Source organism: Terrapene carolina, unplaced genomic scaffold (genome assembly GCF_002925995.2).
Source record: "Terrapene carolina triunguis isolate 2854851 unplaced genomic scaffold, T_m_triunguis-2.0 Scaffold131, whole genome shotgun sequence".
Lineage (NCBI taxonomy): Eukaryota > Metazoa > Chordata > Testudines > Emydidae > Terrapene > Terrapene triunguis.
The window spans coordinates 10,453,881-10,472,579 of record NW_020664482.1 but is presented as its reverse complement, the minus strand read 5'-3'; the positions used below and the strand labels follow the sequence as shown (position 1 = coordinate 10,472,579).

Genomic DNA, 18,699 nt, shown 5'->3' with positions numbered 1-18,699 from the left:
GCCCCCCCCCCCCCCCCCCCCCCAGGGTAGCAGCAGCAGCCAGGGGCTCCGGCAGCAGTTTAAAGGACCCGGGGCTCGGCCGCCGCTACTGCCCCGGGCCCTTTAAACCGCTGCCGGAGCCCCCAGCTGCCGCTGCTACCCCAGGGCTCCGGCACCAGGGATCCAGGGGCTATTTAAAGGGCCCGGGGCAGTAGAGGCAACGGGAGCCCTGGCCCTTTAAATAGCTCCCGGAGCCCCGCTGCCGCTACTCCAGGGCTCCGGCAGCGGGGTTCTGGCGGCAATTTAAAGGGTCTGGGGTTCCCAGCAGCGTCTGGAGCCCCAGGCCCTTTAAATTGCTGCCTGGGGAAGCCGGGCCGCCCCGGTACGGCGCACCGGCTCTTGCCGGTACGCCGTACTGGGGCGTACCAGCTTACTTTCACCTCTGGAGTTTCTCTCTTTTGTCCCTCGTCACTCTGGAGATTTTTATGGACTTTTCTTTACTCTTTGTTGTATGTTTCATTTAAAACACAGACATCAAGGATAGTGTCGCAATATTGGGAAGAAGTGAATGAAGACAGAATGAAGGCTAGAGAGAAGGATACAATATGGGGAAGGCAAATCCATACAATACTCGAAGATATAGAGGCAATGTTCTCTGCATTAAGCTACAGTGCAAGCTTTCTGGAGCAGGCACAGTGTTGTTTGTACAGCACCTAGCACATCGGAGCCTTGATCAGGGCCCTTACATGCTACTATAATAATTCTAAAAATAAGGTGGGTGAGGTAATATCGTTTATTGGACCGACTTCTGTTGGTGAAATAGACAAGCTTTCAAGCTATACAGAGCTCTTACTGAGGTCTGGGAAAGGTATGCAGAGTCACAGCTAAATACAAGGTAGAAGAGATCGTTTAGCATAAGTAGTTAACACATATTCTAAGGAACCATTCAAGGTGAAGTGGCCTGTTAACACCCCTGCAGTCATGGAACAAAAACGGGTGGGGTGGCGGGGGAGTTAGTGGGTTACAGATTGTTGTGATACACCATAAATCCAGTATCTTTAAGACCATGATTTTTAGTGTCTAGCAAAGTTGTTTATTGAAGCTTCCAGGCTCGTCCTTTGAAGGTGTTGTGCAGATTTCCTTTGAGGATGAGGATTGAGAGGTCAGATACGGAGTGATAGTTTTATGAAAAGTGTTTGCTCATGGATCATAACTTTGCTAGACACTAAAAATCACAGTCTTAGTGCTTGTCGACACTTGAAACACTGCTGCAGCTGTGTCGCTGTAGCACTTCAGCGTAGACACTAGCTACGCTGATGAGAGGAATTCTTCCTTTGACCTAACACTGTCTACACCAGGGGTTAGGTCGGCTTAACTACATTGCTCAGGAGTGTGGATTTTTCACACCCCTGAGCAATGTAGCTGGGTTGATTTAACTTTTGAGTGTAGAAACCCACAGCTGGCCCGCGTCAGCTGACTCAGGCTCATGGGACTTAAGGGGCCATTTAATAGAGATGTAGGCAGTAGGGGTTCAGGCTGCAGCCCAAGCTCTGGGTCCTTCCCATCTCACAGCGTCCGAGAGCCTGGGCTCCAAACCGAGCGTCTACACTGCAATTAAAACAGCCCCTTAGCCCGAGTCAGTGGGCACAGGCCAGCTGTGGGTTTTTAATTGCAGTGTAGAGTACCTTTCCCAGACCTGAGGAAGAGCTTGCTGTGGCTCTAAAGCATGTCTCTCTCACCAACAGAAGTTGGTCCAATAAAAGATATTACGTCACCTACCTCCTCTCTGTAATGTCCTGGGAACAATGTGGTTACAACACTGCCACCTGTAATAATATTGTCAGTTGTAACACATTCTGTGTCCCAGTATGGCAGATCAGTTCTGAAGGCTAGTTATTCTTCCTTAACATTCTGGAATTAAAGGTCACATGCTCAAAGTTCTTCAGTTTGAATCATCTTTATATACCACTCTTTGGAATTCAGTGGAACTATTCTCCTGCTTGAAGTTAGGCGTTTGCCTATATACCTTGATGAATTAGGGCCTCAGTCTCCAGCTGCTGATATGCACAGTTCCCTGCTCAGTTCCCCTATGTGTTCAGCAATGGATGCTTTCTACTGCTGAAGTACCATTTCCTTTGCCATGAGCGTGAGAGCATTTCCTGTCTCACACTGCAGAGACTTTACTGGTAGCAGGGCATGGGAGGCACAGTTTTGAGTGGGGGGCGGGGGAGGAGAAATGTGCTGTATCCAGTGGAAGGCGTGGTACAAGCAGGAGCACTATAGGCTGGTGGGCAAGGATGTGGATTGGAGTTTGAGGTTGTATTCCATTCCCCTGACCGACCAACGGGCCTTGGTATCAGTTTTCTAAACAAAAGGATTTGTTGATAAGATTCCACTTCATCTGTGGTGTCGTACCCTGCCTGTCTCGCATGGCTTGCTTTCCACCATAAACATCTCCATTCTCATACAGCAAAGGAGGATGTAAACTGTTCTAATGACAAATTCATCTATGGACCGATCTAAGAAAAAATAAATCGCCCAAGCAGCAGCATAATGCTCTTGAGTGCTTCCGTGGAAGATACAGAAATACATAGCAACTTAAAAACCATAGACCCTACATTTAAATCGTTCCCTTGTTTGCCAAGTTTACATTTAAATAGATGGGAAGTGAAACAAGATGTGATGTGTGAATAACTGAAATCAGAGCTGAATGGGTTGTAATACTTTGTGACCACCATGTGTAAAAGTTTTTCACTGAAATGCTGATACCTGCTTTCTGATGGACTAGTGCCTTTTCATTGTTATTGTCCTTGTCAGTAAAGCTTTAAATTTATTCATGAAGCAAGCTGGAGCTCAGGTGGCAACAGCTAAATCCATTTAGCAGTAGGAATAAGAGGAAAGCCATTTTAATGTTCTCTTGCAGTGCTGCAGTACTTAGCAAACCCAAAGGATATTAATTACTCAGCATGCTCTGAGATGTAAAAGCATGGATTTATCAAGACAAATGCATTCAGAACTAGGCTAAGTCAACAGTAATTAATGTGATGCAAAAAGACAGAAAGGAAGGATTACTGGACCTACCACATTAGAATAGCATATAGTTTAAGGGCATCATTGGGATATTAAATGATAGGAAATAGCTAAGATGTCGTGAGGCATCCTTAATAAATATATCTTCTGTTTGTCAGGTATACTCTTTGAATATGGGTATGTCCAGAATTTATATTGCCTCGAGAGAGTGAATGTTAAGTTGTATGTTTAGCAGGCATAACAGCAAATTTTATTTTTTAATATAAAAATCTTTGCTATTTGAATGTACCTTTAGGAGCGGAGTGGAGAGAGTGTGTGTCTTTTGCACAAACATTATCTAAGCCACTCCAATATTTTTATGGTGTTTAGCAAACATATAATCGTGAATACATCCACAGATGAGTGGCAGTTAGAGAGATGAATTGGTAGGCTCCACTTGACAAATTTAAGTGTAGCATGTGTATTTATACCAAATCCATTAGAGCAGACAAATGGAAAATCCAGAGATGACTGCTCTGCAATTTAACAGTCACAGAATTCTGAGAAGGCTGATGTCTTCTTCAATGTTGGTAATGGGTCAGATTTAAAAATCTCTAAAACTAAAGCAGTTTAAGCGTACAAGTCCAGCCATGCTGTATTGAAAGTTGTTTTACATTGTCAGTGAGTAATGAGTAAAGCCAATGCCAATTCTTTACCTCTAGGATATGGTGATGATTCTGATGACTTCCGTTTAGAGGATGCACTTGATGATCATTCAACCAAGCGACGTAAGTACAGTTTACAGGAAAAAGCAAATAGTGATTGTGTGTGTAACTACCTATGTGGATTATACACAGGTTAAAGGTGAGGAGTTTACATGACCCAGTCATCTTTTCCTGGTCAGATCCAGTTTCCTTAATTGTCGACAGCTAAAATAAATATTCCTCCTGCAAAATTTGTTTGTAACCTAGTGTTCCTTTGTGTTGTGATGCTGGTTAGCAAGTCACATTGATTTAGCATTCTGACAGCCTGTTAAACACATTGAACACATGCTTTTGTGTTCCTAATTACTTGTGTTGTCATTCATTCATTCCCATGTTTGCCTGGAATGCATTGTGTAATGCTTTTCTCTTCCAGCAGGTGTGAGCACTATTTCTGAGATTGTGATGTTCTGACTCTTACCTTTCTCCATTCCCTGCTTACCCTCCATGGGTATGTGTACACTGCAATTAGACACCTGCAGCTGGCCCAGGCCAGCTGACTTGGGGTCATGGTCACAGGCCTGTTTAACTGCAGTGTAGATGTTCAAGCCCTGGCTGCAGCCCGAGCCTGAATGTCTACACTGCAATTAGACAGTCCCACAAGCCAGAGCCCCCATGGGCCAACTGCAGATTTTTAATTGGTGTGTAGACATACCCTATGGCTCAGACTTTCACAAGACTCTCCCTCTTGCCTGTATTGTTTTGCTTCCACAATTGATTCCAGGAGCATTTCAATGGCTAAGTACCCTATTTGCAACCACAAAGCAAGCTCCTAGTTAATCCCTTCCCAAAACAATCAGGGATTAGGAGATTCTCCCATTTATCCCCAAAGCACTACAGAGACCCGTCCCCTCACCTCTCCCCTCCATGAGTGCCACATGGGTTCCTGCAGCCCCATTAAATGTACACAGCTGTCCTGGGACCTGGGGGAGAAGACATGGATGAATAGCCAGGAGGGAAAGAGAAATGGGGGAAGAGGCAAAGGAGTTAGGGGACTGGGCTGGGCCCACCATGCCCCCACCCAACGTTCCTCTGTGCCCCCCCTAGGGGGGGCGCACCCCGCAGTTTGGGGACCTCTGTTGTAGAGGAGGGTAGTGCTCATTGGGTATAATGAAAATCAACTCTTTTTCTACAACATTGTCACAGGATCCAGGTCTCATTATTTGAAATAGATCATCAACTGCATGATATTACAAAAATGGAAGAGTAGAGATACCCAGAATAGAGCAGTGGTATTCAGACCTATCTTAATTAGCAGCCAAAGAAAGAATAGCTGATTGCTGTATAGACCAATTATATGAAGTCAAAGAAATTTGGACCCCATTTCTAGATACACCTGGATAAAAAAAGTGTTGAGATGGCTCAAAGCATGAGAGGCCTTCATTCCACCTAACTCCTTTGCCTCTTCCCCCATTTCTCTTTCTCTCCTGGCTATTCATCCATGTCTTCTCCTACTCTATTACTGTGACCTCACCCTAACATGTTTTGTCTGTGTGATATTGTCTGGTTTTGTGTTGTTTGGTCTTTGACAAGTTGTAAAATTGCATAATTGCCTAATTCTGTTGGGTATCCAAATACCACAGGATTGTGCCACAGGAAATACATATAAGCTGTAAATCATTTACTTTTTTGTACTTTTCATTGTATGTTTCTTTATTAAAATCAATAAAAAATTCATCACTGAAAAAAGCACCACTTTCACTCAAGCTTATGCAGCATTGGGATAGCACTATCCAGTGACAAGGTCTTACCCTATTGATACCATCTCTACAGAGCACTCCAATTGGACTGGATTCAAAGTACCTTTACTACTTTAGTAGTATAATATTCTTGATGTAGTTTCATGCCATAGATCTTTTGTACACTGAAAAAAAAAAATCTGAACAGGCAAAACTTCCTTCTCCTGTAGATTAAGTTTTTCTTGGGATTCCAAATCCCCTTTAAAAAGCCAGTGAGCCATTAGTACCATTGCTAAACAGCATCTAGGGAAAATAACCTGTTTTAGTTATTTTTGTTGTATCTCATCATTTAGAGCAGATCACTTCTAAGAGGGGGATCTTATCTGGTACTTGAGAAGGCAAAGAAAACTCATTTATTATTTGTATGTTAAGGTCTGGCTTAATATCTTTCATGGCTAGGTGACACTACTATTGCAGGAGCACAGCTGTTTGACAGTGCTAGTCCTTAGATACTGTTTTACACAGAATAGACAGTTACACAGATTCTGGTCAGTTTTGCCCCAGTACAACTCTGTGGTATTCAGTAGAAGGACTTCTGATTTACCCAGACCAGACTCTGGACCATAGTCTTTCCCCTGATAAATAAATGCAAGGAACCAATCACAGCATGAAAGGCTGTTGTGTTCCCGATCCTGTCTGCTACTAGGACTTTGCAGTTCTTCTCCGTGCATTTATGGACACGTCAAGAAAATAAGTCCCTATCTAATACCTTAACCAGCATAGATCATTGTACAGCCCTGTGAACACAACCAGTGATGAGCCACATTATATCCTGGAATGGATTTGTGTGGCATCCATGGACCTCAGTAGGAACTGCCTGAATATACAAGAATGTCCCATGGTGTGCAGAAACTGTAGACCAAGTCCTCAGCTGGTGTGAATAGTTTGCTTCTCTGAAGTAAATGGAGCTACACAGATATACACCAGCAGAGTATCTGGCCTACAGAGGAAAAGACTGCTCTACTTTTACCAGAGGGTTCTTTGAAACCCATCAAGATACCCAGAATTCAGGGGTCAATTTTTCCCCCTTTCTGATCAGTGTTCCAGATGGAGCACTTGAAGAAATCCCCAAGTCCTGAAAACATCTGTACTAGTCCAAGCCAGGCAAGTTCTCAGATACAAGACTACTACAAAATCATGGCATTCCTATTAATATGTTGCTTCCCATCACACACACATGCTTTAAAGTAGTGGTTCCCACATTATAGTCCTTAGACCACTGCTGATCCACAAACCACATATTGATGATTCAGAGACAGCTAACTGCTCACATGGTGCTGCTTCTGCTCGTTTCCAGTAGCTAAAGTCAGCTGAAAATACATCAAATATCTCCCTGTTATCACTGTGCCACCTAAACAATCGCTCAAGTTGTTATTGTGACTGAGCCTGGTCTGGGTTAACTACGTTCTCAGGGATGTCAAGCATACACATCCCTGAGAAGCACAGTAAGCCGACCTAAGTCCCCATGTAGAGAGCACTAGCTACTGCCTTTTGTGGAGGTGGATTACCTACAACAAGAGAATCCGTCCCTTTGGCATAGGTAGGGTCTACCCTGAAGCACTCCAGCAGCACAGATGTGCCGCTGTAGTGTTTCAAGTGTAGACAAGCCCTGAGAAGAGGTGGGCAGGTGTTACACTCTGAGAATTGAAAGGGAGGTGGGTCCATGGGTTATGAATGGGACATGCTGTGCCCCGGTGACAGCCCATTAAAGATGTGATCCAAGCTATGAAAAGATTTGAAATCCCTTGCTTTACAGCATAAGCACAGATTTCAGGCTCTCGCAGGGCTTATTTTAGCTTCTGCTTTCTTGTACTGGAATTCACACGGGGAAGAAAAAATGCACATAATCTGAATGGGGCGATTTTCAGATCAGATACCTTGTAATCTGCCAGGGCTAGAAATGAATACTTCATCCCACTAGAAAGATGATGGATAATGAGGTATTAGACCAGTGACCACTGTAAAATCTTATTACATACCGATTGAGGACTGAATGTAGCAAGCCCAGGACCTCTCCCCTGTGTGATTTTCTATCCCTGCAGAATTACAATGACTCATACACACCTGCTGCAGGAGAACACTACTCCAGACTAAACGCTGGGACCTGGAGTGCTGTGGTTCCCAGTACAAGGGAGCAATCATCCCACAGTTCCAGGGCTATCAAATCAAGACATATCTTGAACTGCATCCTTGGACTTGAACGGATCAAGCAGCAGAAAGCAAGCACCTGAAGGAGGCTAGCTGACTTAAATCATGACACACCATTGGAAATATTGCCAGATGAGAGGCATTCTAATATTCAGAGAGACAGGCAGAAATTAATAGGATAGGTAGCCACACCTTTTGTTCATATTTTATCCATACTGAAGGTAACATGGCCCATTACTACTAACAGATATAATCAGTGGCTTGCATTATTAACCCCCCCAATTTCCCCCCCCCACACACACACTTTCACGTCTTGCCACAATGATGTCAGGAGTTGTGATATTTTCATTGACCAGATATTTTATTGACCAGAAATCAATGTAAGATAAATTCTTCTCTTAAAACAAACCCATGTGTTACTTGATGTGGTATGGTGCACTGTAGATCTTCTAATGTCATTGATTTGAGAGACCCAAGCAGGTGAGAATAAAATGTACGGCCCCTCCATGTTCTCAGGATGATTATTTGCTTTATGTGCTGGACAAGTCCTGTTGTGTTAGCAGTTGGTTTGCTGAGTCTGTTTGAAGTACATAGTTTGACACGGAGTCAAATTTTGCTCCCTGCTACACTGGACAGCAGCATGCATTAGGGTAAGTGAGGGCAGAATTTGACTGTGTGTGTGCAATGCCGTCATTGGTGTGAGCAGCATGTAGGCCCCTATCTTTCACAGGTGCTTAACTGCACATAGTCCAGTTTATTTCAGTGGGATTATGCATGTGCTTAAAGTTAAGCACCCGCATGAACTTTTGCAGGATCAGGGCCTGAGAGAGGTCTGCAAATAAAGTATAAAAGAGAGCTAATACAATGGTTTTCAATTCATACTATGATTTAATTGATGTTGAAAAGCATGTGGTTTAAGCATCCTGTAATCTTCCACGTCACATATGGGGTGTAAGCATTCTGTGATGAATAAGCCCTTGTAGTTTATTTCTAAGTCATAGTTGACAAATTTCCAGGTGACACTAGTAACTAAGGTTTTTCCTCTTTCTTTTAAATCACAGCTACTCCCAAGTTGCCCAAAAAGCCATTGGATGGAACAGGTAAGGATCCTTATTGATTTATCATTCAGAGTAATGGGTGTTTCTCTTGAAAACATTTATGGTGAGTAATGAGTTATTCTCTTACTGTGAAGAACTGGGAAACTTCTGGTTTATTGTTATGAAAGAATGTGACTCTGTTTCCCCATAGCTCGTACTGGTACATGCACATCCACCCACCCATCCCGGGAATGAAGGCATTAATTTCTTTCTTGAAACAAGACAATCAATGGAGTTAAGGTGGGAAAGTCACCTAAAGCATGAATGATCAAAAACTAAAATTACTATAAAGTAATTAATGCAAATCTGTAGACAGTTAAACAGGTGTGCGGAAGTACTGCTCCCTGGGGGAAATTGCATATCCTGGTTTTGCCTGGGATCAAGAGGCTCTGAAAGCCAAGAATTGAGAGTGGTATGAAGTGCCCTGTTTGATACAGAGCAGGGTCACTCTTATCTGAACCAGGAGCTGACATGACACCGTAACCAAGAGGGACGGACCCTCCCGAAAGGGTTTGAAGGACTTTGAAACCTACCAGGAGCTCCATGTGGAAGATGAGGACACCTGGTAAGACAGGCACACGTATAAGCTGTTCACGGTTTCCAAGATAGAGAAAACCTATAATGCTTTTGGCTCTGACTAAATCCTTTGCCTATGAAGGCTGGCTGGTCACTGGTGAGCCGTATCATAGCTTCTGGGAACGGAAGGTGCTGAGCTCATTTCAGACTGGCTAAGGTGTGCACAGCTTCAGGAGGAAATTGCAGCGTAAATCCAGTGTCTGAAGAGAGGAGAATCCCTGTTCCTACCCAAAGAAAGGTGATGGCTAAAGGCCTGAGACCTGAGTGGGGCACCTGCAAGGGGGCCATGAAGGCATCAGCGGTACTGTTACTTCGGGATCTGTGACATATATGGTGGCAGAAGTGGGATCTAGGACAAGGGTGAGTTTCCAGTAAGTGCCAACAGCCCTGACAGCAAGCACTGTTGAAGGAAAAAGCACAGAGTGTCCCATAGCCTATTTAGGATAGGAATAGGGAGAGACAAATAGAAAAGGTTAGGTGTGAACAGTTGAAGAAAGGTCAGCTGGTTGAGCCACAACTAAACTCTCAGGAGTAGGTCAACTAGCTGTGCCTTAGAGGACCAGAAAAGGAGTTGTGATCCAGGACAATGAGGGATACCCAGATCACTGACCGAGTCCAGCAGGCCCGGGAAATCGTGGAGACACCTCCGTAGTTGGAATAAGGCAAGACAACAAAAGGGGCAACTGACGGTTTACAGGTAGAGGAGGTGAGATTACAGTTGGAGGGAGATAAACTGGGCTTTGAAATCCAGCAGTTTGCAGACTGCAAGAAGCAATGATAGCCGGAGGAGAAACAGGGCTAGCACGAGCAAGAAGAGAAGGACAGGCAGCAGCAGAGAGAAAAAGTGGAGAAGAATGGGCCAGGAAACCCCTGATCCACTGAGTGGAGCCAGACCCCACGTACTTGGTCCTACGGGTGGCAGACTTCGAGGGAATGTCTAAACCGCAATTTTTAGCCCTGTGGCACAGAGTCTCAGAGCCCAGGTCAGGTGACTCAGGTGCATGGGGCTCAGCCTGCAGGGCTGAAAAATCGCAGCATACACATGCAAGATAGGGCTGGAGCCCGATTTTTGAGACCCACCCCACTCGCGTGGTTTCAGAGCCGGGGCCTCAGCCTGAGCGCAAGCAAACTGCAATTTTCATCCCCGCAGTCGAAGCCAGAGGCACCTGAGCTAGGCCAACCGCAACCATGCCCCAGGTTTTTTATTGCAGTAGAGACGTACCCCATCTTATTATCTTATTTTAGAGGAGAGGTTGACATGGATTTATTTATTAAATGCTCTTGAAACTGGGAGTGAATTGAACATGGTGCCGAAGGACGTTTTGGGGAATTCAAGATAAAAGGGGATATGAACTGTGCTGATATTGCAACCCAAAGTAGGGGGTATACAAGAAAATGGGGGACTAGTTGGGGAATTAGCACAGATGGTGACGCTTATGAGTTAATAAGTTTGGAACAGTTCTATAAACTCTGCTGCCCTGACCTGAAATCATGGTTAATAGACAAAAATCTGAGGGAAGTATGTGTAGGTGAGAAACTGGCGGATCATGTGACTAGCTGGCCTGGGTTTGATTAAAAAAAATGTAACAGGGAGGGAATGGGACCAGGGAAAAGGGGTCAGGGTCAAACAGCGACCCACCCCCAGCTGGGAGACCTCCTCCAGTGGGAAGAAGGCCACCTCAGAATGACCCCAAAGTGAGTGGGGAAAAGCATTGAGTCACCTCCTCCAGGATTGCCCAATGCACCCAATGAGGCCCAGTGTTTGTCCTGGAAAAGCCACTGGTAGGTAAACCTTGCAGATAACTCTGTGGGAGAGGACTTGTCTACATGGCCCTGCAGCGCAGCATGCACTGAAGCCTTGTGCTGTAGCTGCCCTGCATAGACCCTGAGAGCGCGAACTAAAGGTACCGAGTTCACGTTAACATAGTCCTGTTTCAGACAAGCCCCTGGAGGGAGGGAGTCACACAGAGAGTCCTATTCTCCTGGGTGCAGATCCATTGGGTTCCCAGTGGCAGCGGAACTTGGTGGGAGTTAATGGAGAGACATTGATGGGATGGAGAGATTCTGGAACAGACAGCACAGCGGTTAGACCCTGTGTAGTGAAACTACATCACAGGCTGAAAGGGTGACCATTCCTAGTGTGAAGCCCTTTGCACTGCCTGCAGCCCAGATTTTGATGCAGACACAGGAAGGGGCTGTTGTTTGGGATCCTGAATGAAACACCTTTCAACGTGCTTCTTGGAAGTTAGGTTATGGCTTTAGAACCCATCCAGCTTTCTCCTGGGACGGCAGAGTATCTGAATCTGACCTGTACAATTCACTATAAGAATGTGTATGAAATGGTCAGCCAGAGTGCAACTGGAGTAGCTGACAGGGAGAAGGGTGGGGGTGGGTGTTAGTCACCTTCCTCCTGCCTAAAACAAAGGGAAAGCAGGGTTAAGCTCAGGTGCCCAGTGTATGAAAACAGATACCTGGGGGAGACGAGGCCACCGCCCGCTCCCACAAAGAGAGGAGTCTTTTAGGGCTCAGATTTTCCTAGATGCGATAGCTGATGGCCTTCACCAAGTAGTTGCTGAACCAACAAGAGGGGATGCCATTTTAGATTTGGTTTTGGTGAGGAGTGAGGACCTCATAGAAGAAATGGTTGTAGGGGACAACCTTGGTTCGAGCGATCATGAGCTAATTCAGTTTAAACTAAATGGAAGGATAAACAAAAATAGTTCTGTGACTAGGGTTTTTGATTTAAAGAATTTAAAGAAATTAAGGAAATTAGTTAGGGAAGTGGATTGGACTGAAGAACTTGGGGATCTAAAGGTGGAGGAAGCCTGGAATTACTTCAAGTCAAAGTTGCAGAAACTATCAGAAGCCTGCATCCCAAGAAAGGGGAAAAAATTCATAGGCAGGAGTTGTAGACCAAGCTGGATGAACAAGCATCTCAGAGAGGTGATTAAGAAAAAGCAGAAAGCCTACAAGGAGTGGAAGATGGGAGTGATCTGCAAGGAAAGCTACCTTATTGAGGTCAGAACATGTAGAGATAAAGTTAGAAAGGCCAAAAGCCATGTAGAGTTGGACCTTGCAAAGGGAATTAAAACCAATAGTAAAAGATTCTATAGCCATATAAATAAGAAGAAAACAAAGAAAGAAGAAGTGGGACCGCTAAACACTGAGGATGGAGTGGAGGTTAAGAATAATCTAGGCATGGCCCAATATCTAAACAAATACTTTGCCTCAGTCTTTAATGAGGCTAATGATGAGCTTAGGGATAATGGTAGGATGACAAATAGGAATGAGGATATGGAGGTAGATATTACCACATCCGAGGTAGAAGCCAAACTCGAACAGCTTAATGGGACAAAATCAGGGGGCCCAGACAATCTTCATTCAAGAATATTAAAGGAACTGGCACATGAAATTGCAAGCCCATTAGCAAGAATTTTTAATGAATCTGTAAACTCAGGGGTTGTACCGTATGACTGGAGAATTGCTAACATAGTTCCTATGTTTAAGAAAGGAAAAAAAAGTGATCGAGGCAACTACAGGCCTGTCAGTTTGACATCTGTAGTATGCAAGGTCTTGGGAAAAAATTTGAAGGAAAAAGTAGTTAAGGACATTGAGGTCAATGGTAATTGGGACAAAATACAACATGGTTTTACAAAAGGTAGATCGTGCCAAACCAATCTGATCTCCTTCTTTGAGAAGGTAACAGATTTTTTAGACAAAGGAAATGCAGTGGATCTAATTTACCTCGATTTCAGTAAGGCATTTGATATGGTTCCACATGGGGAATTATTAGCTAAATTGGAAAAGATGGGGATCAATATGAAAATTGAAAGGTGGATAAGGAACTGGTTAAAGGGGAGACTACAACGGGTCGTACTGAAAGGTGAATTGTCAGACTGGAGGGAAGTTACTAGTGGAGTTCCTCAGGGATCGGTTTTGGGACCAATCTTGTTTAATCTTTTTATTACTGACCTTGGCACAAAAGTGGGAATGTGCTAATAAAGTTTGCAGATGACACAAAGCTGGGAGGTATTGCCAATACAGAGAAGGACCGGGATATCATACAGGAAGATCTGGATAACCTTGTAAACTGGAGTAATAGTAATAGGATGAAATTTAATAGTGAAAAGTGCAAGGTCATGCACTTAGGGATTAATAACAAGAACTATTGTTATAAGCTGGGGAGGCATCAGTTGGAAGTAACAGAGGAGGAGAAGGACCTTGGGGTATTGGTTGATCACAGGATGACTATGAGCCGCCAATGTGATATGGCCGTGAAAAAAGCTAATGCGGTCTTGGGATGCATCAGGCGAGGTATTTCCAGTAGAGATAAGGAGGTGTTAGTACCGTTATACAAGGCACTGGTGAGACCTCATCTGGAATACTGTGTGCAGTTCTGGTCTCCCATGTTTAAGAAGGATGAAGTCAAACTGGATCAGGTTCAGAAAAGGGCTACTAGGATGATCCGAGGAATGGAAAACCTGTCTTATGAAAGGAGACTCAAAGAGCTTGGCTTGTTTAGCCTAACCAAAAGAAGGCTGAGGGGAGATATGATTGCTCTCTATAAATATATCAGAGGAATAAATACCAAGGAGGGAGAGGAATTATTTAAGCTCAGTACCAATGTGGACACAAGAACAAATGGATATAAACTGGCCATCAGGAAGTTTACACTTGAAATTAGACAAAGGTTTCTAACCATCAGAGGAGTGAAGTTCTGGAACAGCCTTCCAAGGGGAGTAGTGGGGGCAAAAGACATATCGGGCTTCAAGACTAAGCTTGATAAGTTTATGGAGGGGATGGTATAATGGGACAGCCTAATTTTGGCAATTAATTTGTCTTTGACTACTAGCGGTGAATATGCCCAATGGCTTGTGATGGGATGTTAGATGGGGTGGGATCTGAGTTACTACAGAGAATTCTTTTCTGGGTGTCTGGCTGGTGTGTCTTGCCCACATGCTCAGGGTTTAGCTGATCGCCATATTTGGGATTGGGAAGGAATTTTCCTCCAGGGCAGATTGGTAGAAGCCCTGGGGGTTTTTCACCTTCCTCTGCAGTGTGGGGCACTGGGGGTCACTTGCTGGAAGATTCTCTGCACCTTGAAGTCTTTAAACCATGATTTGAGGACTTCAATGGCTCAGACACAGGTTTGATACAGGAGTGGGTGGGTGAGATTCTGTGGCCTGCATTGTGCAGGAGGTCAGACTAGATGATCATAATGGTCCCTTCTGACCTTAAAGTCTATGATTCTAGACTGCCTGAGTCCTGTCCACAGGCTAGGGAAAGAGGCTAGCCCTCTGCCCGCCCACACCAAGGAAGTTGAGGCAGCGCAGAGCATGGTTGTGACTGAATCCCCAGCTGCAAGAAGGGAAACCGAGGCAGGTAACGAGTACTGCCAAAGTGATGATACCAACTCTGGGATGGGAAGCACACAAGTAAAGCACACAACAGCTGCTTGGGAGATTGCAGAGGTGACTACAGTCAGGAAGGGGGGAGGCAAGTTATTCTCTCCTGTCTATAACCCACTGACGGGCTTTGAGAATGTGAATGACTGAACAGGGTGGGAGAGGAATCGCCGCTCACCTAGTCTCTGCATTTTGGAAACTAAAGGCAAACCCAGTGGGGCATGGGGTCAGGTTCTGCCTTCTCCTCCACAGAGAGCTGGAGGTGATGCCATGGGGTCCGGAGTCCCTGACCTACAGGGAGGTAGGGCATAGAAAGGATTTTGGCTCTGGGGAGGGTTGAAGATTCTCGCTTGCCAAAAGTTTGGGGTCCCTCAGTGGCTAAAAGCACTGCATGGTTAAAAAGCAGCTTTGCGAGGAGCCAGGCCTATCTGACCATGGAGTTACTTCCTATAATTCCCCAGTGGGGGAATCTCCAAGGCACCACCAGGGCAGCCGACCCTTTGAGGAACAAAGGGTCGCCATCCTCAATCCGTAGATGCCAGATGAGAGGTGGGAGTGGAAGTTCTGGGATAAGTAGGGGCAGATGAGAGCTCTCCTTGGAAATGCACCTAGGAGATTCTGAAGGGGAAAAATAGATGGGTCGGATGTCAAATGGCTCTGTACTGCTTGATGACCAGTACATCAGGCGTAATGAGTAAAGCCAATGCCACTTATTTGTCTGTAGGATATGGGGATGGTTTGGACGATTTCAGTTTGTCAGATGCACTGGATGACCTTTCCACCAAGCGACGTAAGTAACGTTTTGACAGGAAAATCACAATGAGCGGGCGGTGGTCAAAATGTCAGATACTATGATTCTTCTTTTTGTCCAGGACTGGTGTGTCCATGATTTAATATACTCAACTGCAGCTCCTGCACCACAGGGCTGGGCCAGCTTCCCGCACTGGACACACGGGGTCAAGCACCACGCAGGTTTGGCCCAGCTGCCCTTCGATCGTTAGGGTGGAGGGGTGGCCAGGCCAAATTTGAGTGCGTGTTGCTGAGCGCCCATATGCCAGGTCACACCACCACTCACTCAAATATGGCCTGGTGGCTGGCTTCCCCTTCCCATACCCCGCATACCATGACAGAGGGGTGGCCAGTCCAAACCTGAGTGACACCACGACCTCACGATTCCTGGAGCGGAGAGTCAGGCTTAGCCCTGTGGGACAAGAGCCAGCTTTGCAGGGTGTGCATGAGGTGGGCTTGCTGGGCAACCCGCCCCTGGAGGCAGGACCCAGTTTCCCATCCCCCTCCCCTAAGACCATCCATCCCAGGAACAGGAGCTAACACCCCCACCCTGCATGCCTGCCCCACTTTAAATGGCACTCCCATTACTTTACACACCATTTTGCCCATAACCCTTGACCTTTACTAAATTTACCATGGCTGCTCCTTGATAAAAATGCCATGGCAGTCTTCAGCCCTAATCACAACGCACCATTGGAAAAATCACCAGCTTAAAGGTGTCCCGATATTCAGAGACACAGGCAGAAATTAATAGGAACAGGGCAGCCACACCTTTTGTTCATATTTTATTCATACTCATGGTAATACAGCCCATTACTAGCAAACATAAGTCGTTTACAGTATTTAAAAAAAACCCCAGACTTTGGCCTCATACAATATTGACAGTATCAGGAGTTGCAATGTTTTCCTGTTACTAGAAAGCTCTCATTGACCAGAAATCAATGCAAGATAAATTCTTCCTGTAAAACATCACTCTCTGTTACCTGGCGAGGTGTGGGGCGCTTAGATCTTTTATTGTCACTGATCTGGGAGACCAAGCAGGCGGGAATAAAAGTTTATGGCATCTCCACATCCACAGATGTGTTATTTGCTTTATGCACTGGACAAGTCCTGTTGTGTTAGCAGTTGATTTGCCTAGTCTCTGTTTGAAGTACATAGTTTGACCGGGGATCAAATTCTGCTCTCTGCTACAGTGGACAGCAGCATGCATTATGGTAATTGAGGGCAGAATTTGACTGTGTGTGTGTAATGCCGTCATTGGTGTGAGCAGCACGTAGGCCCTGATTTTGCACAGGTGCTTAACTGTACATAGTCCAGTTGATTTCAGTGGGATTACTCACATGCTTAGAGTTAAGCACCTGCATGAATTTTTGCAGGATCAGGGCCTGAGAGAGGGCTGCAAATGAAGTATAAAAGAGAGCTAATACAATGGTTTTCAATTCATACCATGATTTAATTAATGTTGAAAAGCATGTGGTCTAAGCATCCTGTAATCTTCCACGTCACATATGGGGTGTAAGGATCCTGTGATGAATAAGCTCTTGTAGTTTATTTCTAAGTCACAGTTGACAAATTTCCAGGTGACACTAGTAACTAAGTTTTTTCCTTTTTCTTTTAAATCACAGCTACTCCCACGCTACCCAGAAAGCCATCGGGTGGAACAGGTAAGGTGTCCTTATTCATTTATCATTCAAACAAAATAATTGGTTGTTTGTCTTGAAAACATTCATTTTAAGCAATGGTTTAATTCACTGCTGTGGAGAACTGGGAAACATCAGATTTATTTTTTATGAAAAAATGTGACTCAGTTTCCCCCATACCTTGTACCACACTCTGGGTGAAATTGCATATACTTGAGTGGGTTCAAGGGGCCTAGCAAGAAAAGAACTGAGTGTGGTAGGAGGTGGCCGGTCTTACGTAGAGGAGGGTCAAACCCAGGGCCGGCTCTGGCTTTTTGGCTGCCCCAAGCAAAAAAAACAACAACAAACCTGCGGTGCGGCGGGGGGGGGGGGGGGGGGAGGGAGCGGGTGGGAGAGAGAGAGAAGGGGGCGGCCAGGGCTACAGCAGGGGTGCTGCCACGTGGCCCGTCCCGCTGCGCCGCCTCCTGCCGCCTGCCGCAAGGGCTCCGCTCCGGTCGGCGGGGAGGGAAGGAAGAGGACTGCCCTGCAGGGCGCTCTGGTTCTCCGCGCCGCCGCCCCCTACAGGGCGGCCGGAGCAGAACAAAAACAAACAAACAAAAAAAAGCGGCCGTGCCGCCCTAGGATTGGGCAGAATGCCGCCTCCAACAATCTGCCGCCCCAAGCACCAGCTTGCTCAGCTGGTGCCTGGAGCCGGCCCTGGTCAAACCAGGAACTGACAGGGGCTCCAGGTGTAAGATGGGGGTCATCTGGTAAACCATGTGAATAAGCTGTTTGTTTTTAACGTATGTTTTCTCTGTATTGCTGTTGGTTCTGAATAAGTCCTTTGCTTTTTGAAGGCTGGGTGGTTGCTGGACACCTGCTTCTAGCCTCTGTGGTAGAACAGGACTGAAGGTGCTGCACTAAGTTCAGACTTGCTAAGATGATCAGAGGGAGCAGCAGGAGGAAATTGCAGCAGAAATCCTCAGTCTGGAGGGAGACAGACCTGTTCCTGTCTCAGGCTAGAGGCCTGAGATCTGAGTCCGCCTCAAGCAAGCCAGGAAGGGTCAGAGGTGTAGATACCACAGGAACTGTGCACCTACAAGAGATGTGCCCATGACAGGAACTGCCACATTCGGCGGCTTCAGTGACTTGTTACAGTAACACACAAGCATCAAGACTAGAATTACAAAGGGTTTAGAAGAGCTGTGCTAGCAGGATGCTCTTATGTTATCTCTTAGCACCGGCAAGCCCTAGTCCTGGCCCAGGACCCCACAGTGCATGGTGCTGCACAAACACAGAACATACACAGTCCTTGCCCAAAGAGCTTGCAATGTACAGTGCAATAGCTGCCATTTTTCAAAACTGTTCTAAACTTTTTTGAAATCTGCTTCTGTAGTGCAGGATGGACGTGTGAGCAAGGCCCTGGCGGGGCTCAGGAAATCTAGGTTCAGTTCCCAGCCCTTCTGCTGATTCCTTTGTGACCTAGGGCAAGTGTCTTAATGGTTTTGCGCCTTAGTTTCCGCAGTAATAATGCCCTACTGCCTCACATGTTTCCTGCTCGAAGAATGGCAGCCCCT

At 45.6% G+C, this 18,699-nt stretch overlaps 1 protein-coding gene across 1 annotated transcript in view; it reads left to right on the top strand.

Moving 5' to 3' along the window:
- CD99L2 (CD99 molecule like 2) overlaps positions 1–18,699 on the top strand; it is a 92,704-nt gene that overhangs the window by 50,185 nt on the left and 23,820 nt on the right. Inside the window, exons 2-5 of the mRNA XM_029911857.1 lie at positions 3,711–3,776; positions 8,698–8,736; positions 15,439–15,504; positions 17,129–17,167. Coding sequence (XP_029767717.1) covers positions 3,711–3,776; positions 8,698–8,736; positions 15,439–15,504; positions 17,129–17,167 — 210 coding nt within the window. The remainder of the gene's footprint in view (positions 1–3,710; positions 3,777–8,697; positions 8,737–15,438; positions 15,505–17,128; positions 17,168–18,699) is intronic.